Source organism: Pan paniscus, chromosome 3 (assembly GCF_029289425.2).
Source record: "Pan paniscus chromosome 3, NHGRI_mPanPan1-v2.0_pri, whole genome shotgun sequence".
In the NCBI taxonomy this organism is placed as follows: Eukaryota; Metazoa; Chordata; class Mammalia; order Primates; family Hominidae; genus Pan; species Pan paniscus.
This window is the reverse complement of record NC_073252.2, coordinates 167831897-167851444: the sequence shown is the minus strand read 5'-3', so window position 1 is coordinate 167851444 and position 19548 is coordinate 167831897. Positions and strand designations below refer to the sequence as shown.

The 19548-nt window shown below is 38.7% G+C and overlaps 1 protein-coding gene across 5 annotated transcripts in view; it reads left to right on the top strand.

Moving 5' to 3' along the window:
• Positions 1-11050, top strand: part of AADAT (aminoadipate aminotransferase) — a 30268-nt gene extending 19218 nt beyond the window's left edge. For 3 of the 5 annotated variants that reach the window (XM_034959423.3, XM_034959424.3, XM_008975269.5), the window contains 8 exons: positions 634-699; positions 2055-2137; positions 2598-2694; positions 3891-3952; positions 4803-4867; positions 6458-6564; positions 9281-9382; positions 10305-11050. In XM_034959423.3, the coding sequence (XP_034815314.1) occupies positions 634-699; positions 2055-2137; positions 2598-2694; positions 3891-3952; positions 4803-4867; positions 6458-6564; positions 9281-9382; positions 10305-10346 (624 nt within the window). In that variant the 3' untranslated portion in view covers positions 10347-11050. The remainder of the gene's footprint in view (positions 1-633; positions 700-2054; positions 2138-2597; positions 2695-3890; positions 3953-4802; positions 4868-6457; positions 6565-9280; positions 9383-10304) is intronic. The other 2 variants (XM_063603992.1, XR_004671271.3) reach the window with 2 other exon arrangements.
• The last annotated feature ends 8498 nt before the right edge of the window (positions 11051-19548 follow it).

Genomic DNA, 19548 nt, shown 5'->3' with positions numbered 1-19548 from the left:
AAATAGCTACCCTGTCACTCTCTCCCTCACCTGTTGTAATGCTCTGCCCAGCACTTAAAAGCCACCCATCTAGCTGGGTGCAGTGGCTCACGCCTGTAATCCCAGCACTTTGGGAGGCTGAGGTGGGTGGATCACTTGAGGTCAGGAGTTTGAGACCAGCCTGGCCAACGTGGTGAAACCCCATCTCTACCAAAAATACAAAAATTAGCTAGGTGTGGTGGTGCATGCCTGTAATCCCAGCTACTCGGGAGGCTGAGGCAGGAGAATCACTTGAGCCCAGGAGGCAGAGGTTGCAGTGAGCCAAGATCGCGCCACTGCACTCCAGCCTGGGCGACAGAGCGAGACTCCGTCTCAAAAAAACAAAATAAATAAAACCACTTATCTAATGTTTATTCTGCTCATGATCCACAGGCTTATGTATATTCTGTCTTTCCCCTGGAATCTAACTTCCATGAGAATAAGAGCCTTTAATGCCTTGTTCCTCTTTTTATCCTCGTTGTCTAAGACAATAGACACAGTAGTTCCTTGAATGAGTACAAAGAATTATAATTCCAAATGAATTTAATTTTAGATAACTTTTAAGAAATAAATAGATTACTTTAAGAAATAAACAATTACTTCAACCTTTTTTAGCTTGCAAGAAAATATGATTTCCTCATAATAGAAGATGATCCTTACTATTTTCTCCAGTTTAACAAGGTAAGTGATTATGTGAACTTACTTCACTATTAGAAGATAAGTTGTTTTAAGTTACTGCACTCTGTTGGGTATTGGGCTGACTGCTGAGTCAGAACTAATCCACTTTTACATGGAAAATAAATCAATTATGATTAATTTGCTACTACTTTACTTTTCAGTCTTCCAGTTTTATTATGGAATTAGTACCTTTCTTTTTTGGTGTTACTGCTCTTTCCAGAAATTACTTACCTTCAAAATAGTAGCTGGCTTTCTATACCAGGCACTGGGACAAACAGAGTACATCAGGGCTGATGGACGTCTTAAACTCCACATCCAAGTTAACAGCTCCTCAAACATCACCCAGGGATGTGAACTGAGTTTCATCTTTGGCAGTTGACTTCTGTGTCTTGGTGGTGGCCGATTAGAATGATGTATGAGAAGGATTAGGAAGCCGTGCTCAAGCTGAAGGAGAAAGAGGCTGTGCTCTGTTAGCAGCGTCCCCGATGGACACAAGAGGAGGCATCACAGGCAGCGCATCACACATTTGCCACCTGTCATTTATGTCCTGGCTCTTACTGCAGAGTAATGGGCATTTAGATTGATTCTCACACTATCATGTATGTGAGCTACGTTTCATGATGACTTTTTTCTGATAGATGATAATAATGTTAAGACCAAAGCCTGATTCTTCAAAAGCCAACACTTTCTTTGCTCTTAGGGCTGCGAAGAACATGTACTTGGATTCAGCTTGCCCCTTAAATATACTGGGAAGAGATAAGAACTCTTGATTTCTCTACAGGGTTTCCTAAAACATCACTTTTGCCTCCTGCCTCCCACCATCAGCATGCCAGCAAATTTCCTTTCTCATTTGTAGCTACTTTTAAAGTAAATGTCGAAGTCAGTCTTTCATGTTGACTAATTTCTCATCTTCATTCTCATCATTTTTCTTTCTGTCAGTCCTAAGGATCAGCGTTCTCTCTCTGAACACCCTTCAGTGCTGCTGGCCATCCTCATTATGGTCTTGTTCAAACTAGTGTTTCTTGAGTCCCTCCTGTAAGTCTGTTAATCCTGGATTTCAACCTCTGGGGCAAAGAGGGCCTGTTTGAAGTTTCCCTAAGTTCATAATAATGGCATCTGGAGCAAATAATAAGCCCTTGTGTGTGTTTTTGGCAGAAAAGCCATGAAGACAAGCAGATGCTAATAAAAGAATATGCATCTTTGTTTGTTATTCCATGTTAAAGGGTTGATATAAAGGTAAGAGAATATTTGTACTGTTGTTATCCAAATCCATCTCCTGTCTACTCTCTATTCAAAATAATCGTACAGTGACTAACAGAGCTTTCAGACCAACAGTATTTTTTATTTTTCATTTTAAGTTCAGGGTACCAACATTTCTTTCCATGGATGTTGATGGACGTGTCATCAGAGCTGACTCTTTTTCAAAAATCATTTCCTCTGGGTAAGGCCCTGTGTCTCTAACTTGACGCTAGATCTAATACAGCCAGAGATAGTACCTCAGTATCTTTTAGTCTAGACAATTTTTTTCACTTAAAATGCTTGTAGTCTACTTGTTTTAAAATACCAGTTTCATGATTAATATTAACACAGGCCTTTTTTTCCCTTTATTCACCTGCAATAGTCAAAGATTCTTGGCTGTTTATCTAAAGTTGTAGTGGGACCAGTCAGGTTTTTGATATCAGGTATGAAAGGGCACATTTGGAAATACGTGGTCGATCTTGTTTTAAATGTACACTTAAATTTGTTTTTGAAATAAGAAGTAGTTAGTTTTATTAGAATGTTTTAATTATCTAGATCCTTTTGTCCCCAGGTCACAATTGTCTGTCTAATGAAATCAAGAAAGTGATATGTATTAATTGTTAATATGGAATTGGTATCGTGCCTTTTCTCTTTCCACATAGGTTGAGAATAGGATTTTTAACTGGTCCAAAACCCTTAATAGAGAGAGTTATTTTACACATACAAGTTTCAACATTGCACCCCAGCACTTTTAACCAGGTAAGGACAATTTAGGAAATCGATTTTTTTTTTTTTGTAATCAGATTAGAATTTTTAAAAAAAATAGATGGTAGAGAACAGAAACTCCAAACCTGTTTAGTGACTCATAGTTTGCCTTCTTTGCAGACATGCTAATCTTTCTAAAGAAATGGGTTGGAATGCATTTTAATTAAAATAAAGTAAAATTAATTTAAGAGAATGTGTAAATTTCCTTACAAACTTTGAGAAATTATTGGATCCGTGTGTAACACAACCTTGCAGGTTGCAAGAATATGAATAGAATAGAAAAGTTTGTGTAGAATAGGACACTTGTTTGATATTGCATGTTCCATAAAGTGCAGATGGCCCCATGTTTTACCAAGTTGGAGACTTTTTCATATTTTTTGTATCTGTTATCAACAGAAGTTCACTATCAATTTATAACATTTTAATTTTTTTTTTTTTTTTTGAGACAGTCTTGCCCTGTCACCCAGGCTGGAGTGCAGTGGCATGACCTTGGCTCACTGCAACCTCTGCATCCCGGGTTCAAGCGATTCTCCTGCCTCAGCCTCCCGAGTAGCTGGGATTACAGGCGCGCATCACTATGCCTGGCTAATTTTTGTATTTTTAGTAGAGACAGAGTTTCACCATGTTAGCCAGGCTGGTCTCTAACTCCTGGCCTCTGGTGATCTGCCCCTGTTGGGCCTCCCAAAGTGCTGGGATTACAAGCATGAGCCACCGCACCCAGCCTAGAACTTCTATTTTAAAAAGAAAATCTCCAAATATGTCATGTAACTTTACACATCTACTGTACATTTTTATATTTAGAGAAGCAGTATAGTATGGCAATTAACAGCGCGGGTCAGGAGCTGGATAGCCTGACTGAATTCAGGCTGTGGGACTCAGAAAAGTTAACTTAACCCTTGTGCCTCATTAGTAAAATAGAAATTTATAGAGATTACATTTGGTAAAATATATTAGTATCTTACAATAGTGCCTGCTACATAACAAGTAGTATATCAATATTTGTTATTTTTACTAGTATTATCATTGTTATTAATTGACATTTGTTTTAAATCACTGACTATATAAGCTAGGCTCAGCTTGTTATATCTTACTGTGGTTTACATGTAATCAAAAGTGAGTTGCTTTTATATATGGCAAAAATTACATTTTCAGGGGATGAAACATGGTATTTATGATTTTATCTCTTTTAGCTCATGATATCACAGCTTCTACACGAATGGGGAGAAGAAGGTTTCATGGCTCATGTAGACAGGTATTGTATCATTTCTTTAAATATTTATGAACAAAACAGGAGCCCAGTGAACATAGTACAGATCACCTACAGTATTGATTTATTCTTCCTTCCTAAGTATCCTCGGAAAGGAGAGACAATAGGAACAGTCTATTATAAGTCAAAAGTCTATTCATTTTATTAGTTCTTCACCTAGCAAGTCTTCTCAGCATCCAAGGTGTGGTTTGAAAGCAGTGTCCACCCACTCCTAAGGTAGTCCAAAATCCCCACCAGGTTAAGATTTACTTACTTAAATGATGTAATGGGTAAACTATTCATACACATAAATACTTTATTTAATAATGATTAATTGTGAAGGATACATGACACGGGATTTGGCTCAAGTAAAGATGAAGGTGAACATAATTTCCCTAAATAGTCTGTATATTGGTACAAGTTATGGATTACTTTAGCTGTGTAAATGTGGTACCTCCTAGGACATTTAGAAATAAGGAGGAATGGGGTATTCACATTCCCAGACCAGTGATTCATTATTTCAATAGTATTGTCTTTTATCCTGAGTGATGAGAACCAGTATTTAGACAGCTAAACACAAAGATTGATCCTGCTACTTCTGGGTTCCATATTTTACATAGAAATGGACTTCTCTTTATGAATTTTTATTTTTTAATTATTCTACAATGAAGGAAAAAACACAGCGGTTAAAAGTTTTTCACCAGACAAGTGAAACAAATATGCTCCATTCTTCTATCAAGCATTCAATATTTTAATCAAGATAGAAAACAAATTCTTATAGCCTGGACTCTGGAGACTGTTTTGCTTCTGCAATCAATGTACTGAGCACATCCATTTCATTGTTTTCTTCTTCTAGGGTTATTGATTTCTATAGTAACCAGAAGGATGCAATACTGGCAGCTGCAGACAAGTGGTTAACTGGTGAGTGGAACGTATATTCGTCCTCATGATAAACAGTAGCATCTGTAAAAGTAGGGGATAAACACTGAATATTACTAACAATCCTGGTGGAAAAGAAACAGTCCAGGAGTATTCTTGCCAAGGAAACATTACACCATAAATCATCTCAGAAGCAACATTTGATAAACCTGGGCACAGACCTTCCTATCCACTTTACCTGTCTGCTGCAAAGAATTTGTGATTAAAAAAAAAAAAGATCTAAAAATCAATCACTAACTTACTTAAAGCTTAATAATATCTATTTTCAAAAATTTTAGTTATTTCAGAATTTTACCCCAAAGGGTAAAATTGTCAAACCATTCTTCTCTAACTAAGCTGTACAAAGGCAGATGTCTTATTGACAAATTATTTGCCTTCTAATCATTAACCTCATTTATCTCTGTAGTATTATCTATTGCTAACTGGATTGCAAAATGTTTTAGATTCATTTTTTTATTATGAAGGTCAAATTAATCACATGGCTTTAATTATATTATTAAAATGCCTTTGATATAAATAATAGTAAACCAAAAATAGCAATTCCTTATTTCTGTCCTATCTTATTTTCTATAAAGTCTTGGTAAAAACAGAATTAGTGGCTGAGTGCAGTGGCTCATGCCTGTAATCCCAGCACTTTGGGAGGCCAAGGTGGGTGGATCACCTGAGGTCAGGAGTTCCAGACCAGCCTGGCCAACGTGGTGAAACCCCATCTCTACTAAAAATATAAAAATTAGCTGGGCGTGATGGCAGGCACCTGTAATCTCAGCTACTTCAGAGGCTAAGGCAGGAGAATCGCTTGAACCTGGGAGGCAGAGGTGGCAGTGAGCCAAGATCATGCCATTGCACTCCAGCCTGGGTGAGGCAAAACTCCATCCAAAAAAAAAAAAAAAAAATTAGTATCTTTTTGACAATAGCACTATTTTACCACTTTGCATAATAGTTCTGAAGAAAAACTTTGAATCAACAGCAAGTTCTTTTTTTAAAAAGATAGTAATTTAAATCAAAGATCATTATGCTTGTTTTTGATTTCTCTATCCTAATACTCAATGAAACATAAAGCCCACAACTGCTTCTGGAATTCTTGAATTTTAAGTATTTCTTTTCATAATTAATTACATTCTGATAAAAACGCTAATCCACTGGACATCTAAACTATTACAAGAATACTAGGATTTGTTGTAATGCTGGAAGAATCCACAAATAATGGAAGAATCCTCTTCTAAATTGAAATAGCCATGTTTGTCTAGGTATGGTTCTAAGTGAAGGAGAGAGGAGTGGGATTTCTTGCACTACCCTAAGACTGACTACATTGTAAATACGCACACGCGAGCTATTCACTTGCCCACCCTACCCCTCCCTTCTTCCCTCACCCACAGTAACTCTTTGAAATAAAACCCAGAACGTCAATTTTGAAGGCTCACAAAATGATATTTTAAAAAATGCTATAATTGAAGGAACTTTTTTAGGAATACTAGTTTCTACTTACTACACTTATGCCATTTAACAACACACTTTGATATCATCAAAAATGCCTTCCTTTGGAAGACATTTATTCTCTTCTTTTGTTTGTAGGTTTGGCAGAATGGCATGTTCCTGCTGCTGGAATGTTTTTATGGATTAAAGTTAAAGGCATTAATGATGTAAAAGAACTGATTGAAGAAAAGGCCGTTAAGATGGGGGTAAAACTGGGAGGTGAAGGGCTGGGAAACCTAAGGAAAAGTTATACTTTTTCTTTAATATTTTGCTTGAATAGAATGGAAAGAAATGTTTCTTGTTGCCCGCCAGCCAACTCATAATGTTCTAATATTAGATATTTTACTGCATTATCAAAATCATAAGAGGTTTTTGGGTTATGTAATTATCCAGCTGGTCTAAATTAGTGGAAATATAGTTGTTCATCTCAGCTACTGATTAGCGTAGTGGCTGAGGGTAGTCTCCGGAGCCACACCTGTTGGGTTTGAATCCCAGCACCACCCCTTAGGGGATGTGTGGCCTTGAATAGCTTACCCTTTCTGTGCTTTGTCTGTAAAACAGAGGTAATAAGAATCCCTCTCTCATAGGGTTGCTCTGATGATAAAGTGAGTTAATATATGTAAAGCCCTTAGACTAGTATGTGGCACATACTCAGTGCTCAGTAAGTATTAGCCACTGGTATTTAAAATGAAGGGTTTGTTTTCTGATGATGGAGATAAAGTATACTCGTGGTAGGATATTTGGAAAATGTATAAAAGCATAATGAAAATTTTTTAAATAGCCCATGATTTTACTACCCAGATTTTGTGACCATTTATAGTATAGTTCCTTGAAAAGCTTGTTCTTACAGTATTTTGGCTGTGCACTTATGTTACATAGTTAAAATTATACAGAAAAGTTTGTATCCTGACTTTTTTTTCACTTAAAATTAGCTCGTAGAATGTATTCTAGGTTTCTTTTTTTTTCCTCTTTTTATATTTAAATTATAAATCTACTTAGGTTTCATTGGGGGCATCAAGTAAGCTGAAAATTCTAACTATTTTTCTGTGTAGCTTTCCAGTTTACCAGATAAATTATTCCTTCTCCATTAATTAAAGCCATTTGCATGTTTGTCAGTCTTTTATACACACTGAAACCCTACTGCTAGATTCACTTTTGTCTTGAATCATAAGAACTAAAGGACAGATTGGATTGATGATGGCAACGTGCCATGCTGGTGCGTAAGAGACAAGGTGCTCTAGAAGTTAGACCTAGAGACAGACTGCCTGGACTTCAGTCCTACCTCCACCACCTTGGGAAAGCTATTATCCTCTCTTAACCATCTTACTTGAGGGCAGGACTCAGACTTCATTAATTGTTCTAACCCTAATCACAGCACATAGTAGGTACTTGATAAACAATTGACTTACTTCAAATAAATGCATTGTAGTATAATAAATCAATTTGATACATTCTTTTCTGTCAATGCCATTATCCTCAAAATATGTGGTAAGTGGTTATCTGTAGGTATGTCTAAGCGAGGCGCTAAGGATATAGACTTTGTTTTTACTCTACTCTTCTTCAGTCCTCTTCATTTATCCCATATATCCTGCTACATGTTCTTTTTTTACCTTTTCTAAATAATCTCCAGCTTTATCCCCACTTTGTCAGCCCAGATGTTGGTTATGTTGTGAAGAGATTATTACCACTCCCTTCTCTTTCAGCTCCTTGCTTCTAGTACATCCCAGAACTTTTCCATGCTACTGGGAGAAATGATGGTTTTCACTTAATTTTTAACCAGGACAGAGAAACCCATCTTCTGCTTTGAAATCTTTTGCCCAGAGTACTCCAAATCATGTCACTCCCAACTCCTCTTGTCTTAGCAGACAGTGTAACAAGCAGTTACTCAATGCTCTTGAAGATCATACTAGTCAGCCCTAACCACCACAGAAGATAAACTTGAAAATCTCAAAGACTTAATAAGCAATAGAAATTTATCTCTGACTCACATATAATTCTAAGATGTGACCTGCAGCCCTCTGTGTTCCAACAGTGATTCAGAGACCCGGGTTTCTTACATCTCGTTGCTTTTCATTCTTCAACACACGGATTCCAAGATGGCTACAAAATGGAAAGAGCATGGCAGATCACACATGGGATGATTTGTATGGGCCAGCCTTAGACATCTCTTACCTGGCTTCTACTCACATCCATTGATTAGGATTCGCTCTCATGGTCACACACAGCTAGAAAGAGGCTGGGGAATAGGGTACATGTGATGCCCAGGAAGAAGAGGAAATGGAGCTTACAGTCAGTGAGCTGTCTGCCTGCGTGGCCATCAAGAACAGCAGCTGTTCCGACCACCCCATCTTGACACGCTTATTTAATACTTTTATTCCTTCATTTTATACATTACATTTTTTACCTCCTTTCAGTTCTTTGAATGCACCAATTTTCTTCCCATCTCACGGCCTTTACTCTCTGTGTCTTTGCCCTCAAATACTGCTCCCTGCTTTTTGCCTGACGTAATTTATCTTTCAGGCCCCAGCTTAAAAGTAACTTTCAGACTTATTAACTTAAAAATTACTTTTCTAGTTAGATTAAACATTTGTTTATATTTATTACCGTTCATCTTTCTTTAGTAAGCTGTCCTTTCTACATTAAAGCTGAAATTTGAGTGTTCTCAGTTTCCGTGTATTCCTGATGTTTTGAGAAGAGAGCATTTGCCATATTGATTCTGAACATTTTTTCAGTTTCTATGTGTTTAGTTTTGTTCATTGTATGACATACACAATTTTTATATAAATTAGTATTTTTTCTTGTGATTTCTTTAACTGCTTTTAAACTTAAAACATCCTTCCCTACTCTGAGATTAGGCTTAACTATATTATCTTTGAGTTTTTCTTTAGTGGTACATTACTTATCTTCCACCAACTCTCTTAGGTATTAATGCTCCCTGGAAATGCTTTCTACGTCGATAGCTCAGCTCCTAGCCCTTACTTGAGAGCATCCTTCTCTTCAGCTTCTCCAGAACAGATGGATGTGGTGAGTGTAGTATTCTCCTCAGTAATACTAGCTAGCAGTTCTATTTTTTTAATGCACGTGTATACTTTCTGAATTAGAATATTACTTAATATCTGTTTGGGTTTCTAAAATTCAGATATTTGTTGACCAGTCATGAACTATCATTAAAAGACCCATTTTACTTTGTTGCTAGACTTCTATAGAAATGAGACTAAATTGGAGTTAAAATTTATTGTCTGCATGAATAATGTATCACAACCTACTGAGCTGCGTAAATTGTCACGTTATGAGGAAAACTTCTTTCCTTCCTTTATTGAATTAACATGAGCCAGAAGTACAAATTCATGATGGCTATCAGTCTCTTTCTCTGAAGAAAAAAGTATCAGCAAGGGTCAAATAGAATAATATTCTGAATCACAATCTAGCTTTAACCAAAATAAGCTGTGTATGTGGAAATCAAACAGAAGAGCTATAAATTGAACAGTGCCATTAACCTTGAGAAGAGTTTATATTTATCCTTGGAAAGGGACATTTTTGGCATGTTTTTTATTTACTTGCTTTCTCATGTCATTAAATGTGTTTTTCATAAGTTCTCTCTGTTTTAATGTATTAGTGGAGTTGGGCAATTGAATCTATATAAAATGCAGGTGAGAGATTATGTAAAATCTAAAATAATCCATGTTATGGATAAAATGGAAAATTATCTTGAAGGCCACGAGAACAACAACAACAACAAAATCCTGAAAATCTGATGTACTTCAGTCTTCATATTTTAATAGACATTGATGGTATCCTGCACAGATAAAGTTGATGTTAAACTTGACTTTTCAATGCCTTCTCTCAACCTTAGACAGATATTCTTTGTTTGGATTTTTAAAGTTGTTACAGAGTTTTCCAATATAGTATCCTAATTTAATTAATTCTAATTTTTTTTCTGTTTTAGGCCTTCCAGGTATTAGCACAACTTATAAAAGAATCTTTATGAAGAAATTAAACTAGGTTGGGCATGGTCGCTCACACCTATAATCCCAGCACTTTGGGAGGCAGAGGAGGGAGGATCACTTGAACCCAGGAATTCAAGGCTGCAGTAAGCTACGATCACACCACTGCACTCTGGCCTGCATGCATTCTGGCCTGCATGGCAGAACAAGACCCTGTCTCTAAAAAAAGAGAAAGAAATCAAACTAATCATGCTGCTCATGGATTTTTCCAATAAATTTCTTGTTTTGGCAGGAAGAAATGAACACTGGTATTAGACTTACAGATTAAATTTCCTCAAACATGTCCTATCTGTAGTAGTTCAACTAGACACCTTTTAAAGTGCCTAAATTCATCAGATGGCCAAACTGTATTTATAATCCACTTAGGCATTTTGAAAAACTTTCAACCTGTAAAAAGTTACTTTTATCTTGGATTTATTATGAAGAACTTTGTAGTTGCTTTATAATTTCCCATAAATTGTCTTTGAGACTAACATTTTACACTGAATTATTTTGAGATTTTAAAGAAGTAATTAAGTGCAAAATGGTATATAATGTGTACTTTTTCTACTTTTAGGAAAATTTAATGAGAGCTTATTGCAAAAATTGTTATAATTTGGTCATTATAAGTGACTTTTAGTAAAAGTACCATAAACCTTATGTTATGCCACAGAAATTCCTTTAAAATAAAATTCTTAAACTAAACATACCTAAAGGCATCAGACCCATTAATTCTAAGTAAGGAGGGGAGATCATGGACTTAGGAAAATTTACTACATTGTATTTTCATAATACTACATAATTTACAAAAATACATTCTTATCAATTATGTAATTTAAATCTACTACCACCGTTTAAGGTATTAGGAAATATTTTTTAACTATTTTTTCTCGCCTTTTAAAATCTTTATTGAAGTAAGATATGCTCATTTTAGAGTTTTCAAACAATCCAGAATGTATAAGGAATAAAGTAAAAGCCACTCACTGTCTCACCCCTGGTGATAACTGCTATAAGCATTTAGCATGCTTCCTTTGCAATGTTCTCTGCATACACATGTAATATCTAGAATAGGATCTCATTGTGACAGTGTATCATAAATACCCTGTATTCATTTTCTATTCATTTTCTGTTTAACAAATTGACGAAGTGTTCTATGACCCAATAATTGTAAAGTTGTAAGTATCTTTGAGGGATTAGGAAGTTTATGTCATTATCATTTATGCCATCCCTTGTGTATATAAACATCTCCATCACAGTTATTATTTTCCTGCACGTCTGGATGAGATGTTACATCTTTCAACAGCTAAAATTCTCAAGCAGAAATCTCAACCTCAAAGATCAAAGCAGCTTGACCCCAAGCCCAAATCCCTATTTCTAAGGCAACCAGTGGTAATTATGTAGGACTGATTGAAGAGACGCAGGGCCTGGAGGAGGACCAAGATGAGGAACCTGACAATTCTCTTCACTGTGGGAACAGAAAATTATAAATTAGAGAGACTTATAAAAGCCTTCCCCATACTTTATTCAGTACTTTTCAACAATAACCAAAATTGCTTAGTCCAGCATTGCATAGATGAGTGCCTTGCTTTGGTTTTGTTTGTTTGTTTTTAAGTCACCATCATAGAATAGTCGATTTGTAAATCGACTTAGAGTTGCAGCTTTCAAGCAAGGGATTATTCCTCACCACAATCTTAACAAATCTGTTTCTTCAAAGAAAACAGCAAGAAAAAGAGTGAGCACACACAGTGCCTTATGACTTAGTGTTTGTTTTTGTCTGCTGAGATTATCTTTCCCTCATTAGGAAACTATAAAGTGTTGGAAAAATGGAGCCTTATTCATTGCTATTGCCACTGTGAATTTCTCCAACCTTCTGGAAAAGCAGTTTGGCAGTGTCTACCAAGAAATGTTAAAATGTTCATACCCTTGAATGCAATGTGTTAGATACTGTGGATTAGCTCACTCAGCATAAATTCTAATTTCCTGCTTGTATCTTTGAGCACTGTAAATGCAAAATGCTGCATTTGCAGATGCCCCTGCAGCTACAGTGTCAGATATGGCTGTCATTCAGATGCCTGGATTCAGGGGTGAGTTAAGAGGGCAGCAAGGTAAGATGTAAGGCACGCGTTTTGCTGACACGGATCCTAGCTAAGGCAGTATGATTTTTATAGCAAATAGCTTATTAGTTTGGTGGCTTTCTAATTCTGGCAGAAGCGGTGAAATGCTGGTGCTAGAAATGGTTCCTGGAAACTCCATTTACTTTTTTAGCAATTCCAACATCTTTGGAAACCACAGAATACGTGCTAGTAAATAATTTTCAACAATTTTGGAAATCATAGAATACATGACAATAAACACTTATTGCTTTAATCAGCTAGAATAGTTTTCATTATCTGCAACTGATGCCAGTCAGTATAGCCAGGGGTGTCAAGGGTCTCCAAGCTTGACGATTTACTAAATGGACTCACCTGTGATTGTGCATGGAGCGAAATCTGGAGGAAACTTCCAGGCACAAGTTTCCAAGTCTCCTGTCTCAGTAGAGTCTCTGTGAGGTCCCAAAGGATGTACTTAATTCCTCCGGCAAGGATGTGTGATAACACATGAAACCACGCCTCACCTCACCTGAGACTGGTGGCCCAGAGTTTTTCTTAATGGCCATCACATACGCATACAGTGCCTGCATGGCTGACCTCAGTTACTGAAGCTGCAACCAGAGAGGGAACGCAGGTGTTCACTGTAAATCACATTGTTAGGATAAACTAAATGGAAAAACTAAATGAAGTACAGTATGGCTGAAGACCTCCCAGCAGGCAAAATGCTCTATATTAGTCAGAATATTGCAAGGGCTCAGTTCCAAGGAGCCAGCCAAGGGCCAGTCATGAAAACCCCCATTCATTGGTAATGTGTGTGGTTTAAGTGGCCGAGATCCGCTCAGTTAACCCTTTCCTCCCTGCCAAGGATCCCACTTTTAGACATTTGTAGTAAAGAATTATGCAAACTATGGAAGATGCTTTAAAAATGTGAAGATAGTAATTGCAGTTTAAAATAGCAGAAAGCTGGGGACAGGGGCAGAGGTGTTGTGACTTTTAAAGATCTCACAATAGGAAAATGTTGTCAATTATGGTTCATCCACTTAACTGAATTTGAGGCAACGACTAAAACACCATTATGAAGCAGTATTACTCATTTTATGATGAGGCGGTAAGGTAAAAATGAGTATAATAGGAATGAAAACCCAGGGTATAAGCAGCATAGTCATAGTTGGCCAGGCGCAGTGGCTCACGCCTGTAATCCCAGCACTTTGGGAGGCCGAGGCGGGCGGATTACCTGAGGTCAGGAGTTCGAGATCAGCCTCGGCAACACGGTGAAACCCCGTCTCTACTAAAAATACAAAATTAGCCGGGCGTGGTGACACATGCCTGTAATCCCAGCTACTTGGGAGGCTGAGGCAAGAGAATCGCTTGAACCTGGGAGGCAGAGGATGCAGCGAGCCGAGATCATGCCATTGCACTCCAGCCTGGGCAACAAGAGTAAATCTCCGTCTCACCTAAAAAAAAAGAAGCATAGCCATAGTTTAATTTCAACTATGTGAACACAGAAAACATTACCGAAATGGTAACAGTTGGGTAATTTTTTTCCTTATTTTCAAAATATTCTATAACATGGCTCTTTTATCATTTACAAATACATTTAACACCTTAAGTGAACTGGTGACATGATCCCTTTTTCAGTTGGACAAACAGAGATTCCTAAAGGCAATGGTAAAAATATATAAATATCAGTGGCAAAGGGGCTACTACCAAGCAATAGGAACCACATTGAAAGTCACATCCGTGCAGTCACCGTCAGTGTGGGCCTGAACAAAAATTACATGGGTTTCCTACCGTGGTCTGCTTAGCTTCTGTGTGGAAGCCATGGTCTCCCTGGTCATGGTCTACAATGACTTCAAGCAGCTGGAGTAGCTGGTCCTGGTGGTATTCAACATGGCAATTTCAAGGTGGCCGATAATGGAGCAGTTGTCACTTGGCATAGTTCTCTTTTAATTTAAATTTGACTATTTGTCCACTCTAGGAATTTCCTCCCCTGCACATAAGATGCTTTCCCTGTAATTCATGTAGAGCATAGTATATCTTCAAATTTCTTTTCTAACACAACTAATTAAATACTCAGTGGGTAGGAAATATTAACTTTATCAAAAGTAGGTTTAATTATTTTAGAGAATCTAAAGTCTTAATGAAAGTGAAATATCGACCGGTCATATAATTTTCACTAGTGATGTGTGTTTATTAACATTTTAAGTTCTCTGAAGTCCAGAACCGTACTCTTTCTCTACGACCCAGTGGTAACTAGGAATATCTCATTTTAAAAAGGAATGTATTGGTTAGCATGCCTTCACAGTTAACCCTAGTTCCAAGCTTCAGGATTTAAATTTTCACATATATGTGCGTGTGTGTGTGTGTGTGTGTGTGTGTGTGTGTGTGTGTGTATATTTTTTTTTTTTTGAGACAGACTCATTCTGTTACCCAGGCTGGAGTCCAATGGCATGATCTCAACTCACTGCAACCTCCATCTCTCAGGTTGAAGTGATTCTCCTGCCTCAGCCTCCCAAGTAGCTGGAATTACAGGTGCTCACCACCATGCCCAGCTAATTTGTGTATTTTTAGGAGAGATGGGGTTTCACCATGTTGGTCAGGCTGGTCTTGAACTCCTGACCTCAAGTGATCCACCCGCCTCTGCTTCCCAAAGTGCTGGGATATAGGCGTGAGCCACCGTGCCTAGCCTTTACTTACATATTTTACTCATTCATTCAGCAAATATTTATTAAGTGCCTATTGCTCTAGACTCAGCATATACCAGTGAACAAATTAAAGAAATTCTTTACCTTCATGGAGCTTATATTTGGGGTAAGGGATTAATGAGGGATGACAGTAAAATGTATTAAAGTACATCATATGTGAAGTGCCACAGAAAAAATAATACAGGGTAAAGGGATAGAGCATGAAAGGGCGGGGGTGCTGTTTTTGTTTTTTGTTTGTTATGAGATGGAGTCTCGCTCTGTCGCCAGGCTGGAATGCAGTGGTGTGATCTCGGCTCACTGCAACCTCCACCTCCCAGGTTCAAGTGATCCTCGTGCCTCAGCCTCCCTAGTAGCTCGGATTACGGGCACCCGCCACCATGTCCAGCTAATTTTTATATTTTTAGGAGAGACAGGGTTTCACCATGTTGGCCAGGATGGTCTCGATCTCTTGACTTCGTGATCCACCCTCCTCGGCCTCCCAAAGTACTGGGATTACAGGTGTGAGCCACCACGCCCAGCCTGGGTGCTGTTTTTAATAGAGGGCCCAGAGAAGACCCCTAGAACAAGTGGCATTTGAGCAGAGAGCAGCAAGGGAGTGGGCCATGCAAATACTTGTGCAAAGATACCAGGCAGCCTGAACTTGCAATGCAGAAGCCCTGAGGAGGAACTACATCTGGCTTGTTTGAGGAACCATAACAGTCCAGAATGCTAAAGAGCAAACAGAGGTGTAATAGTCCACTAGGGTTGCTGTAACAAAGTACCACAAACTGAGTGGCTTAACAGAAATTTCTTGTCTCACCGTTCTGGAATCTTGAAGTCCAGGATCAAGGTGCCTGCAGGGCCATGCTCCCTCTGAAGGCGTAGGGAAGGATCCGTTACAGGCCATCTCCTAGGCTTGGTATTTCCTTGGCTTGTGGCAGCATCACTCCAGTCTTCACGAGGCATTCTCCCCGAGTGTGTGTCTGTGTCCAAATGTCCCCTTTTTACAAGGATACCAATCATAATGGATTAGGGGACCCATCCTACTCCAGTGTGACCTCATCTTAACTAATTACATCTGCAACAACCTTATTTCCAAATAAGGTCACATTCTGAGGTATTGGGGGTTAGGACCTCTAAACATGAATTTGGAAGGTAGGGAGACACAATTCAGCTCGCAACAACAGGAAAGTGGTAAAAGAAGAAAAGTCAGAGATAGGAGTGAGATGGTGGCCAGACTAGGAAAGGCCTTACAGGCCATGTGAGTGTCCAAATTGTTCTAATGGAAATTGGAAGCCATTGGAGGGTTTTAAACAGCAGAACAGGTCAGGCACGGTGGTTTACACCTGTGATCCCAGCACTTTGAGAGGCCAAGGTGGGCAGATCACAAGGTCAGGAGTTCAAGACCAGCCTGGCCAACACAGTGAAATGCCGTCTCTACTAAAAGTACAAAAAAAATTAGCCAGGCGTGGTGGTACACGCCTGTAGTCCCAGCTACTTGGGAGGCTGAGGCAGGAGAATCACTTGAACCCAGGAGGCTGAGGTTGCAGTGAGCAGACATCAAGCCACTGCTCTCCAGCCTGAATGACATCTCTAAATAAATAAATAAACAAACAGAACAGCATGGGCTGACTTGGGTTTCAAAAGAGCACTCTGACTCCAGCATAGAGAATGGATCGGAAAGAACAAAGGTAGAAGCTGGAAGACCATGTAGGATTCTGGAGACAGACGCTCTATTTTAATTAGTGTGATGGGAGAGAACTCTGATGTCTTGGCATTTAAGGCAAGACCTAACTAAAGTGAAGGGCAATTCACAAAGATGTCTGAGGAGAGAAGCAAAACTATTTTTTCAAGAAAAACTGAATATAAAAAGGCCACTCAATGAATTTAAGGTAAAATAAGTATTATATGCCTTCTCCTCTCATATAATTTGAGTATATAACTCATCTTATTTCTCTCTTTAGTATGATTTGGCCAATTTGCTTTTTCTTTCCTTATTCCTGCTTTCAGATTTTTTAATTTCCATTTTATTTCATGTGCTTCTTGTAAATGACTTCGTGCCTTTTTTTATTTGGAATTTAAAACTGAAATTGAAATTTTCAGTACTAACCTGCAAAATGGTCATAATTTCAGTACCACTTAGTATTTAAATAGCTAGACTGCCCGGATACTACAATAATGTGTTCATCAGAGTCACTGAAAAAGCAATCAAAATTAGAACCTTATAGAGTTCTTCAATGACTTTCCATTTAAGAAAGAAACTAAGTAAAGAGAAAATAGGCAAAGTGTGGTGTCTCATGTCTGTAATCCCAGCACTTTGGGAGGCCAAAGCAGGCGATCGCTTGAGCTCTCTGGCCAGCATGGGAAAACCCTTTTGTACAAAACAAAAACAAAAACAAAAACAAAAATAGCTGGGTGTGGCGGTGCACACACAGGAGGCTGAGGTGGGAGGATTGCTTGAACCCAGGAAGCAGAGGTTGCAGTGAGCCAAGATCGCAGCACTGCACTCCAAAGGGAGACTGGAAGAAGAAGGAGGGGGGAGGGGGAGGGGGAGGATGAGAAGACTTCTCGCTACACTTCAGATCTACTGGAACCTGATTTGAATGTTCAGCATTTTCGATGCTCTTTATACTTGAGGCATTGCAGCTACCTGCCAGCCTCAGTTTGCAAAGATTTCCCATAGGGTCTTATTTTCCAAGGCTCCTGGAATCCTGTCTGAATCATCTTGAGAAGGAAGCAGCAAAATAGTAGGGGACTTGGAATTCCCTAGACACCTAAACCACCACCCTTCCAGCAATGTAATACATAGGAAAGGTTTAAGAAAAAAGAAAAAAAAAGGAGAGGAAGGGAGGATGGATCTGCATACATCTAGACCTAGCAATATCAGTTCTAGGGATTTGCCTTAAGGAAATAATTTAAGGCCCTTCATTACAGCATTTATTAGTGAAATAATTAAACAACCTACATATCCATCCACAACAACATTCCAGTCCCCCCACCAGCCGTTCTCCCTTCGCCTGCCTGACTCCTACTCATCCTACAGGGCTCAGCGTAAATTCCACTTCCTGGCAGGACGCTGCCCTAGGCCCTAAGACTAGTTAGGGTCTTCTGTTAATTACACATAGGACACGCCGTCTCTTTTCCTGTGTAGCACTTACCACACTAAGAAGTAATTATCTGTGCAAGTATTTGTTAATTTCTGCCTGTCCCCTTCTCCCCACAGACCATAATCTCTGTGAGGGCAAGAACTGTATCTTCACAGCTATAACCTCAGAACTGATTGCAGTGCAGATGTCTTGCTCTCAATAGATATGTGTTGCCATGGAATTGTACACTTTATTATTTGTTTTTTGTTGTTTTTTTTAATTTCTTTGAGATGGAGTTTCGCTCTTGTTGCCCAGGCTGGTGTGCAGTGGCACGATCTCGGCTAACCGCAACCTCCGCCTCCCAGGTTCAAGCAATTCTCCTGCCTCAGGCTCCCGAATGGCTGGGATTAGAGGCGCTCGCCAGCACACCCAGATAATTTTTTTTGTATTTTTAGTAGAGAAGGGGTTTCACCATGTTGGCCAGGCTGGTCTTGAACTCCTCACCCCAGGTGATCCACCAGCCTCGGCCTCCCAAAGTGCTGGGATTACAGGTCAATTGTACATTTTAAATGGGTGGATTTTATGGTATGTGAATTACATCTCAATAAAGCTGTTTTTAAAAAAGGTTACCATGAAAGCAAATTAATTGCTTGATTGATTAAACATTAACTGACGAAAACAGGTATACAGTAGTAGCCCATGATGCGGATAGAAAAATATTTGAATCGTATGTCTGTTGACATGAGAACACATTCAAAAAATATGAGACCAAAGAGTCTTTATAAAGCAGTTTCTACAATACAATCCCATTTTTATTTGCGAACAAAAGGATATGTTTATTCAAACTGTATGTATGGATGCCCACATTGCCAGGAATCGTTCTGAGTGTTTGTGAACTATCAGTGAATAGGTCCTTGTTATCGTGGAGCTTACATTCGAATATGGGGAAAGCCCATAAGTAATAAGCATAATAGGCCGGGCGCAGTGGCTCACGCTTGTAATCCTAGCACTTTAAGAGGCCAAGGCGGGTGGATCACTTGAGGTCAGGAGTTCAAGACCAGCCTGACCAACATGGTGAAATCTTGTCTCTACTAAAAATACAAAAAATTAGCCAGGTGTGGTGGTGCATGCCTGTAATCCCAGCTACTTGGGAGGCTGAGGCAGGATAATTGCCTGAACCCAGGAGGCAGAGGTTGCAGTGAGCCAAGATCACGCCACTGCACTTCAGCCTGGGTAACAGAGCAAGACTCTGTCTCAAAAAAAAAAAAAAAAAAGGAATAAGCATAATAAATAAGTGGATTGCATAAGATGTTAGAAGTGTAAAAGGACCATGATGGGTTGGAGAGG